This window comes from Amblyomma mixtum, chromosome 4, assembly GCF_055824585.1.
Source record: "Amblyomma mixtum isolate Tamu chromosome 4, ASM5582458v1, whole genome shotgun sequence".
Taxonomy (NCBI): domain Eukaryota; kingdom Metazoa; phylum Arthropoda; class Arachnida; order Ixodida; family Ixodidae; genus Amblyomma; species Amblyomma mixtum.
In genome coordinates this window covers 630,790-641,550 of record NC_143015.1, presented here as the reverse complement: position 1 = coordinate 641,550, position 10,761 = coordinate 630,790, and the positions used below count along the sequence as shown (strand labels likewise).

Here is a 10,761-nt window from a genome sequence, read left to right as displayed (position 1 = left end):
TTTCTGCGTTTATTTTCATGCCCCACGTTTCGCACCAGAGAGCAATGTTATTTAATGACATATTGAGTTTCCATTGATCCTCGACTCCCCGCACGACTGTGTAAATCACACAGTCGTCAGCAAAAAGCCTGATTTTCACCCCATCGACAATACAAGTGCTACCATCATTAATATATATAAGGAATAATAAAGGTCCCAGGACGGATCCCTGCGGTACACCTGAAACTACTTCGAGGTTTTCCGATTCATAATTATTTATAACCACATATTGGGTGCGATTTGACAGATAAGCTTCTATCCATGCTATTACTTCCGAATTAATGCCAAGGAGCTTTAGTTTGTGAATTAATTTACAGCGCACAACATGGTCATAAGCCTTAGAAAAATCAATAAAAATGCTGTCAACTTGTTCTCGGGAATTGATTGCTCTCGTGAAGTCATGCGTTATTTCTAATAATTGCGCGACTGTGGACAGCCCTTTTCGGAAACCGTGTTGGGTCGGATTCAATAAGTTGTTTTCTTCCAAGTAACTCATAATTGCTTTGTTAATAATGTGCTCCATAAGCTTGCAACAACCACTTGTAAGCGATAATGGTCTGTAGTTGTCAACTACTAATTTGTTTCCGTGTTTATGAATGGGTATTATTTTCGCGCGAAGCCAGTCAGCAGGGAGCGTGGCAGTTTTCAGTGACTCGATGAATATAGTACGCAGGAAAGGGGATATCTGCTGCGCATATCGGTTCAAAAACAGATTTGGAATACTATCTGGGCCGGATGATTTTTTCGTGTCAACCTGCAGAAGTAAGTTTAGCACGCCTTCCTCAGTTATTATTATCTCGGGCATCAGAGAATCAAAAGTTGTCTCAGCTATGCTTACCGCATTTGTTCGCGTGAAAACTGATTGGAAGTACGTGTTGAAGGAATTGGCTATTTTCGTGTTCGTCCTCGACGACTATGCCAGCAATTTCTAATTTTCTGGTGTGGTCTCTTGGTTCCGCCAAATATCGCCAGAATTTCTGCGGTTGTGTTTTCAAGAAATTTTCTAATGTGTCGGTAAAAAATAACCTCCTTTCTGCCCTGATCTCCAACCTCAGTTGACTTGACAGCGCAATCACCTCTAATCTATTGCCTTTTCTTTTTCTCTTTCTACGCAATTTTCTCTTCAGGTGAATTATTGAACGTGTTAACCACGGAGCTTTGCGTTTAATTCTTTTCTGTCTTGTCGGAATAAAGTTGGATTCGCAGTGCGCAATCGCATTCTTTAGTTTTACCCACAGGCTGTTTACGGACACTGGTCCTCGGGATTCTCCGGTTGAAAAATCATCTAGCGCTATGTCAAGGAAGTCTATTACACTCTCATCTTCAGCCCTGCTGTAGTCTTTCACTGCTTTCATCGAAGAACTTTTACGGCGTTTGTTACCCGCGCTGAAGTTACAGCATGTTAATACAAGCATCTTGTGATCAGAGATACCTTCTTCTATTGTTATTACTGGATTTAATGATTTTGACAGGAAGGCAATATCAAGAATTGCGTGGGAGTTTCCTTGCACTCGAGTAGGTTCTTTAACAATTTATTTATTTATTTATTTATTTATTTATTGTACCCTCAGGGCCATACGCATTACAGAGGGGAGTGGGTTAATTAGGATAAAGAACAATGAATACAATACAGTGAAAACAGGTAGTACAGAATAAATTTTCTCCAAATTAAAACAAACAACATTCACAAAGCGTAAATAACATAAAATCAATGTACATAACACAGTGGAAACAGATATAACACATGAATCAACTTCTTTCTGAATAAACAATGTTAGCTATTGCGTCGTGAAAGGTTTTGTTATCTGCAATGGCTGCAATATCGGGGGGAAGGCGGTTCCATTCCACAGATGTGCGAGGAAGATATGACTGAAAAGAAGATTTGGTGTGGCATGTTGGGATGCCAACCTTGTGGCGGTGATCGATGCGACGTGAAATGTATTCTGGGGGTGATATGAAATAGTCGTGAAGCGTAACATGATGATATAGCTTGTGAAATAGTGTTAGGCGACCAACTTTACGGCGAGATTGTAACGGTGGGAGTGACACGTTAGATTTCATGGCTGTGATGCTTGCCGTACGGTTGTAATTTGAAAGAATGAAGCGAACGGAAATATTTTGGACTAGTTCCAAGGAATATACAAGGTTATCATGTGTAGGGTCCCATATTGATGCTGCGTATTCTAGTTTAGGACGTATAAGTGTTTTATAGAGTATAAGCTTAAGAAATGAGGGAGCGGCTGAGAAATTGCGACGTAAGTACCCTAACATGCGGTTAGCTTTATTAATAACGTAGTCAATATGAATAGACCATGTTAAATTTTGAGTGATATGAATACCTAGGTACTTGTATGTTTTTACCCAATCAAGAGGAGTGCCGTTATGATAATATGAAGGAAGAGCGTTAGGCGCACGAGAAACACGCAAAGCTTTACATTGATTAATGTTTATTTCCATATTCCATGTAGTGCACCAGTCTGACACCAAATTGAGGTCTGACTGGAGAGCGTCAGTATCGTTAACGTTATTTATTTCCCGAAATATTACACAATCGTCAGCAAAAAGGTGAATGTTGGAAGATATGGCACAAGGAAGGTCCTTAATATAGATTAAGAATAGGAGTGGTCCAAGGACCGATCCCTGTGGAACACCAGATAGCACGTTAGCAATCGGTGAATTAGTGTTATTAGCATGCACAAATTGCCAACGGTTAAGAAGTAAAGATTTAATCCAGTCGAAGACGTTAGGATTGAGATTAAGATGGCTCAATTTATGTAGCAGCAATTTATGACATACTTTATCAAAGGCTTTGGAAAAATCCAAGAAAATGCAGTCAGCACAAGATGAGTTGTCAAGTATGCGATATAGCTTATCAGTAAAGGCAAGTAATTGAGTTTCACACGGGTATGTTTGACGAAAAGCATGTTGCGCAGGTGTGAAAAATGAATTCTCATCGAGAAAGGTAACGACATGCTTGAAAATGATATGTTCTAGTAATTTGCAGCATGTGCTAGTGGCGAAATGGGACGAAAGTTTTGAGGGGAGTGCTTACCACCGGACTTGTGAAGTGGAACCACCTTCCCAATTTTCCAGTCGTTAGGAAGGCTTGCTGTGTCGAGTGACTGTTGAAAAAGTTTGGTTAGTATAACTGAACTATAAGCACAAGTATTTTTTAGAAATTTAGCGCTAATCGCATCAGAACCAGGTGAAGAATCATTTTTCAGGGATTCAATTAATTTGGCTATGCCAGGTGGATCGATAGTTATAGGTGACATTGTCGGGAACCTGTGGTGCTGTATGTGAGGCAGATTAACGCTTGAAATGGAGGAAAAGCTTTCAACGAATGTGTTATTCAGCACGGAAGCACAAAGATCACTGGGGATAAGGTTACCGGAGGCATCTTGTAGTCTAATTAATGGGTCGTTCTCAGGGTGTATAACGCGCCAGAATTTCTTAACACTCGTTTTCAAAATAGTTGGTAATGTGGCAGACAAAAAGGTATTCTTTGTTCGTTTAATCGCGTTGACGTAAGCGTCGAAGGCAGACTTGTACTTCGCCCATCGCGCGTTAGATGGTGAAAGCTTCGCGCGGCGGTATAAACGTTTCTTTTTGTTAGATAATCGTTTGATGTGAGAGTTGTGCCAGGGTGTTTGTGGATTAGAGGTGACGATGCGCTTAGGGATATACTTATCAGTTAGTTCGTGCACCTTCGTTTTGAATGATATCCAGTTTTCTTCGACAGAGTAGTAGTCGGAGTTAGCAATAAAGTAATCAACAAATATGCCCAGTTCATTGTTAATAGCGGCAAAGTTGGTGCGTTTGTAATCTAGAATGACCTTTTTTATTTTGCTCGGTTTTGGACGTGGTATATTAATGCAAAAATTGAGCAGAACATGATCACTGATGCCTCGAAGATATGTTATATCAGTAGCTAACTCTGGATTAGTTGCTAGAATTAGATCAAGAGTGTTCGAAGCGTTATTTACTGTCCTTGTGGCTTTTGTTACTAACTGAGTTAGCGAAAACATGGTGCATTGTTCAAAGAATTCTTTAGCTTGATACAAAGGGGAAGATAAAGAAGGCGGCTGAGCAGTCCATGAAATAGTTGGAGAATTAAAGTCTCCAAGAAGAAAAAGTGGTGATGAAGGAAATCGTGCGCGAACAAGATTTATAGCATCGTGAAGTTCGTTAGTGAATGTATACGAATAAGAAGGAGAACGGTAACAGACGCCAATAATCAGTTTAAGATGACCTATCACTATTGACGCAAATATTAGTTCTAATTCGCTGAAGACTTGGATACATGAAGATGGAATGTCTTTAGAAATAGCAAGTAAAGCACCGCCGCCACGTTTGGCTATTCTATCGCAACGATATACCGAGTACCGATGAGCGTTTTGGAAGATTTCGGAATCCGATACATGCGTTGGGAGCCAGGTTTCGGTTAGCGCTATAATGTCAGCTGAGCATGTGTCTATGGCAGAAGATAAAGAAGTATGCTTGTTAAGTAGGCTCCTGACGTTAGTATAAAGAACAGATATCGACGATGGCAACTGTCCACTACCCCTCGCGATTCCCTACGGTGAAGCGGAAGATCCAGCCACAGAATCCAATCTAGACGATTCGCCACGTGCCACGATTTCTTCAACAGTGTCCTTGGTAGTGTTATACATGAAGCATTTTTTATTGATATGCAGTTTGTTATAGCGTATCTTAAAAGAGCGAGGGCCAGCGTGAATATTTCCGAATTCAAAAAGTTTTTTCCGAGCCTGGCGCGTAGCCGGTGAGAAATCTTCACTGATTGTGATGTTATCCGTTTTAAATTGGTTACGAAGGGCTAATATCTTGTCTTTTATTTTAGTGTCCGAAAATTTGGCTATGATTGGTCGACACTTCTCATCTGAAAAAACGCCCAGGCGATGTGCACGTTGCATTGAACTGGAAGGGCATACTTCGACAATCTTAGTCAAGGCTTCCAGGAGTTTCGATTCAGTGTCTGCCCAAGTCTCTTCCTCATCGGGTATACCCCTAAATATTAGATTTTCACGTCGCGATCTATCTTCGGCTTCATCAAGGCGAGACTGCAAGAAATCATTTCGAGTATGTTGGTCTTCTACAGATTTCTTTAAAGATGAGAGCTCCTGATGCATGTCGTCGATTTTCTTTCCCTTTTCCTCGAGTTCATCAAGCCTCTTGTGCATGCCAGCCAACTTTGATTCAATGTTCTTCTGACTATTCCTAATGTCTTTAATATCAGCTGCTAATTCGGCCTGATCTTTAGAGCTTTGCAACGTACGAGAATGTACATCCTTAAGCAGCTTAAACATAACTTTCATTTGTTCAGATGGATTGTCTGGCAGGTTGTCTATGTCAAGGGAGCGAGTCATAGGACCCGGGTTAGATTCAATGTCGCCAGAGCGCAAAAGCAGAGAAATCATTCAAAAGCATTCACAAGCAACATCAAAGCACACCCGCGGGCACGGGAACAGAAGTAAACAGCGATCGTCGCTTTTTCTAGCGTGCAAAGAATAGTGCGTACAAACCTGCACGGTAAAGATTGTGTCAATGAGAGACTGAACATTATATCTAGGAGCCGCTCACAGCTACGCACTTCTTTATTTCCAATCGTCATTGTATCCCAATCAATTCCCGAAAGGTTGAAATCCCCACTTATCAACAGTTTAGTCCGGTCGTTGACTTTGCTATGACACCTGACGTAACACCTGCGTACCCTTGCTGTGCTCCTGGTGGCTGTAATTCACGAACGAGGCATTTTGGCGGCAGCTGCGGCAGAGCGAGGACGCCCCCCTAATCTGATCTTGCTTCGCTTTCCAGGTTGGTGCTGAATAACATTTTTTGGTTTATTTTGTCTCCTGTATTTCCTTCCCGCACTGCCACCGCTGCTGCCACACTGCTTGTGTTCTTTGTTCGTTTTTATGCTGCGCCGAAATCTCTTCTGTATGCCCATTTTGTGACGAAAACATACCAGCGGATGACCAGGCCCTGCTGCGCGCCGAATGTAAGTGCAGCTATCACCTTGGTACTTGCTCGGGCTGGTCGGAGGCGACTTTTAGATCTAAAGGTGAAGCCTGTCGCAAATCGTGGCGTTGTGTTGTGCCTTTCCGCAACTCGAAGCTAAAATCTGGTGGGAAGGGTTCCGTTGATGTAGAACTCGCTGCAAGCCTCATTGATATTGTTCAGAAGTTGGACGCGCTCGCGTGTTTGCCGTCTCAAGTCGAGGAAGTAAGGGCATCCATAGAAATGATGTCGGCCAAATATGATGCCATCCTAGAGAAACAGGAGCAACAAGACAAGGAAAGAGGTAGCCTTAAGAAGCGCGTCCAGAAGCTAGAAGAGAAAAGCTGCGATAGCAGCACCGTTGACCAACTGAAACTGTCTGTAAATGAGCTACAGCTATATAGCAGGAAGCACAACATCGAAGATCACGGAATTCCCCGTTTCCCCTGAAGAAGACTTGCTAGCTAAATTGAACGATGTCGCTGAAACGATCAAACTTCAAGTACTGAAATCGAGTGACATAGATAATGTTCACCGTCCTCCTGCTAAACCGGGGAAAGTACCCACGATTCTTGTACGTTTCTCACACCAAGCGCTTCGCGACAAGTGGCTCGCAGGCCATATAGCTTTGAGAAAGGCCAACTCTTCTGTTTCCATATCGGAAAACCTGACGAAGTACAACAAAAAGCTTCTGCAGTTGAGCCGGGACTGGGCAGCAGCAAACGGCTATCGCTTCGCGTGGCATGCCGGTGGTCGCGTACTTATTAGAAAGGAGGAAGGGGAGACTGCTATTGTCATTCGTAGCCCGGAGGATTTCGCTAAACTTGTGAACGCGTGATGTGAACACCACTTTGATGTTTGTTCAGTTATTTTTTGTTATATTTTTCAATGCTTAATTTTGCGCAAAGTCCAGTCTGTTCATCGGACCTGGCTTTCCATTGCAAAACTTCGCAGCAATGTTTGAACTTTGCTCATTTTAATCTGCGTTCAGGCAGAGGGAAGCAAGACGACATTGAGTGTTTTCTTGCTGAAGTGAAGTTGCTGATTCACGTTCTGTTGTTCACAGAAACATGGTTTTGTACTGAGGACGAGACATTTAGTATCCCAGCTTATAAGAGTTACTGTCTGAACCGCCAGGGTAAACGAGGAGGTGGCGTATCGCTGTTGATCTTAAAAGATACGGAATGTGAACTGCTGGATGAATTTTGTTGTGTAAACGCCCATTATGAGGTACTTACACTTAAATTCCGTTCATATGTGTTTACTGTGTGTTATCGTCCTCCATCTGGCGATACGAGTGTTTTCCTTTCTTTTCTGGATTCCCTTCTTGAGTATGTAAACCAACATAAGTATAATATCGTTCTTGGTGGTGACCTAAACATTAATATTTTATCGAACAGCACGGTGAGGTATGAATTAGATTTACTGTTAAATGTTCACTGTTGTCTGAATGCTATGAATGCGCCAACGACAGTAACGAGTGAATCAGAAACATTACTAGATGTTTTCGTTACAAATATAAATCCAGCTCATCTAACATCCGCAGTAATCAGTTTACAAATTAGCGATCATCTACCCATTTTCCTATCTGTAAACCTTACTCTTAATATCAAGAGAAGGCCGAAAGTATATTCTTACAGGGATATTAATTCTTCTACACTTTCTAACTTTCGTGAACATATAGCCGGCGCGGATTGGAGTGATGTTTTTTCTGAACGAAATCCCGAGGTAGCGTATTGTAAATTTATTACGATATTTCAGGAAATATATTCTACCTGCTTTCCACACAAAGTACACAATCCCCCCCGGCAGGCTCGTAAACCGTGGGTCAGTCATCAGTTGCTTAAACGGATAAAAAAACGTGACAAACTGTACAGCAATTTTCTGGAAACCAAATGTCCTGACGCATTGAAAACCTTCAAATCATTCAGGAATAAGGTGACAGAGGAGCTTCGAGCCGCGAAAAAACTGTATTATGAGAACCTGTTTCTCTCGTCGAGAAATAGTTGCCAGGCGACCTGGAAGAAATTAAGCTCAATCATAGGGCGTACGCCAGAACCGTTCACCAAAATTACTCTTCACGGAATAGATTGTGAGGGACCCGAACTGGGGACGCATTTAATGACTTTTTTATTTCCACAGCTCAACCCTCCTCATCTTACGAAGACTTGCCGGTCAATTATTATCGCAATAACTGTACTCTTTTTTTAAATCCTGTTTCAGACGACGAGGTGGTTGCGGCTTTCAACAGCCTTAATAACAGCAAATCTGTAGATAGTACAGGCATTCAGATAAAGCCAGTTAAATTTGTTATTCATGGTATATCAAGCTGTTTGACACATATTTTTACTACATGCATCTCAGGAGGGGTATTTCCACGCAGCATGCAGTCTGCGAAGGTGATAGTAGTTTAAAAAAGGCGATAAAACGACCTTGCTAACTATCGCCCAATCTCTATCTTGCCTACCTTCTCAAAAGATTTAGAAAAATTAATCCTCACGCGTCTTACATCCTTCATCGACCGTCACAATATTTTAAACCCCGCTCAGTTTGGTTTCAGGAAAAAAAGATCAACTGAGCTTGCCGTTCTCACGCAAAAAGAGTATATTTTAGAGAATTTTGTAGAAAAGAAACTAGTGCTAGGAGTCTTTTTAGATTTCTCGAAAGCTTTCGACAGCATTAATCACAAAACGTCACTCAATAAACTAGACCGCTATGGTATACGTGGTACAGCCTACTACCTCATATCTTCTTACTTATCCAGTAGAACACAGTATGTTGAAATAAATGGTTTTTCCTCTGCAGTGCAGCCCGTCATCTCAGGAGTTCCACAAGTAAGTCTTTTAGGCCCTCTTCTTTTTATTCTTTACATCAATGATATTGTCAGCATAGATCCATCTGCAAAATACATTATTTACATACATACATACATACATACATACATCTTTATTAACTCTCACAAGGTTACATCAGTAACAGAGGAGAGAGGACGCAAGGCAAAAAGCTGCGTTGGTGCAGCTTGAGGGCCACCCTGCGCCCCCTGCCGGCGGTATCGCCTGGCAGCTAATCACAACAGCAGTGGAAGAGCGCACTCACAAGCACAAAAGAAAATACAGCCACAAAATATATACATCAACATTTGCATGACGTTATGCCTCTGTTATCACTCGACATTATTGGACAAAAGAAACTGCTCAAAATTTTTATGTACAGGAAACGCATTTATAATCAACCGAGATACAAATCAAGTAGAAAGAAGATACACAAAGCTATATATACATATATATATGTTCTAATCATGATGTCAAAATGATGCACATTCAAACAAAGGAACACATTCAAACACATTCAAACAAAGGAATAAGTGCTATTAATTTATGCCGTGAAGTCTTCTCAAGTATGATGTTGTTCTTGCGCAGAATATTGAGGTAGTGTGGTAGACTATATGTCACTGACTGCTTACCGTATGTAGTGCGGCAGAAAGGTACGGACCATGACATTTTGTTCCGTGTGTTATAAGATGGAATCGAACGAATGAGGTTGAAACTTGACAAGAGGAGATCATTCTTAGTTGAAACAGCATTTTTATACATAGAGATTAACTTGAATGGGAATAACTCTGAGAGTTTCATGATACTGAACCTTGCAAAGTAGGAAGCCGTATGAGTACACCATGGCACATTAGCTATTAATCTAATTGCTCGTTTTTGCGCCATTAGAATTTTCATTTGGTTTTGCTTGGTTGTTGTCCCCCAGACCATGAGACAATAAGTTATATGTGGCAATATAAATGCATTGTAAATTAATAATTTAACTCTAGGCGGAAGTGTGTGCCTCTGGCGGCATAGGATGCCATTAATCTTGTTTATTTTAGCGCAGATATTCTCAGTATGTTTATCCCAATTAAGTGATTCGGTCCAAACAACACCAAGACATTTCACAGCTGGCACGACATCAATTTTTTTGTTTCCTAACCAAAGGTCAAAATTTGCACGCACCATTCTGTTTTTAGCTCGGAATATTATTGCTTTGGTCTTCGTGATGTTTACCCTTAGGTAGTTCTTAAAGGACCATTGACGCAGGAATTCTAAGAACTTATTGCCGTGTTCTAGCAGCTCTCTTTCTGTGTTACCTGAGGAAAGCATTGTGAGGTCGTCTGCATACGCTATTATGTTGACAGGAAGGGGAGCAGAAAATACGCCGACGATACCAGTCTGTTTTTCTCTGGTCATTCAGGTATTGATCTATCGAGCCGTGCTAACGCGACCTTAGGCAAAATTGATCAATGGGCATATAAGAACAGTTTAAAACTTAATGTAAATAAAACAAAAGCTGTACTCTTCCACCCCAAAAACAGATTATTCGAGTTATTCCCACTCATACTCAACGACAGTCAAATAGAAGTTAGCAAATCTGTCAAAACGTTAGGCGTCTATTTTTCAGACAATATGTCATGGGATGCCCATGTAGAATACTTAGCCACAAAGCTCTCACGCACTATAGGTTCTATATGTCGACATCTTTCAGTATTTCCTCTCTCGATTAATATTCTCCTATACAATGCACTTTTTTTCCTCTATTTTAAACTATTGCTCACTAGTGTGGGCAACCACAACTGGAGAAAATATCACTAAGTTATTACTGCTGCAAAAAAGAGCAATCAGACTAATTTCTAAAGCTCCTTTTACCGCACACACAGGGCCA

The 10,761-nt window shown here is 41.2% G+C and overlaps 1 protein-coding gene across 1 annotated transcript; it reads right to left on the bottom strand.

Moving 5' to 3' along the window:
- Positions 1-4,616: 4,616 nt before the first annotated feature.
- LOC149345476 (uncharacterized) lies at positions 4,617-5,477 on the bottom strand. Its single transcript, XM_089586083.1, has one exon. The coding sequence runs from the start codon at positions 5,475-5,477 to the stop codon at positions 4,617-4,619; it is 861 nt and encodes a 286-aa protein (XP_089442209.1).
- Between the last annotated feature and the right edge of the window lie 5,284 nt (positions 5,478-10,761).

What these genes read in the sequence shown, in the direction of transcription:
- LOC149345476 (XM_089586083.1), bottom strand. Translation starts at nt 5,477, where the DNA reads ATGATTTCTCTGCTTTTGCGCTCTGGCGACATTGAATCTAACCCGGGT.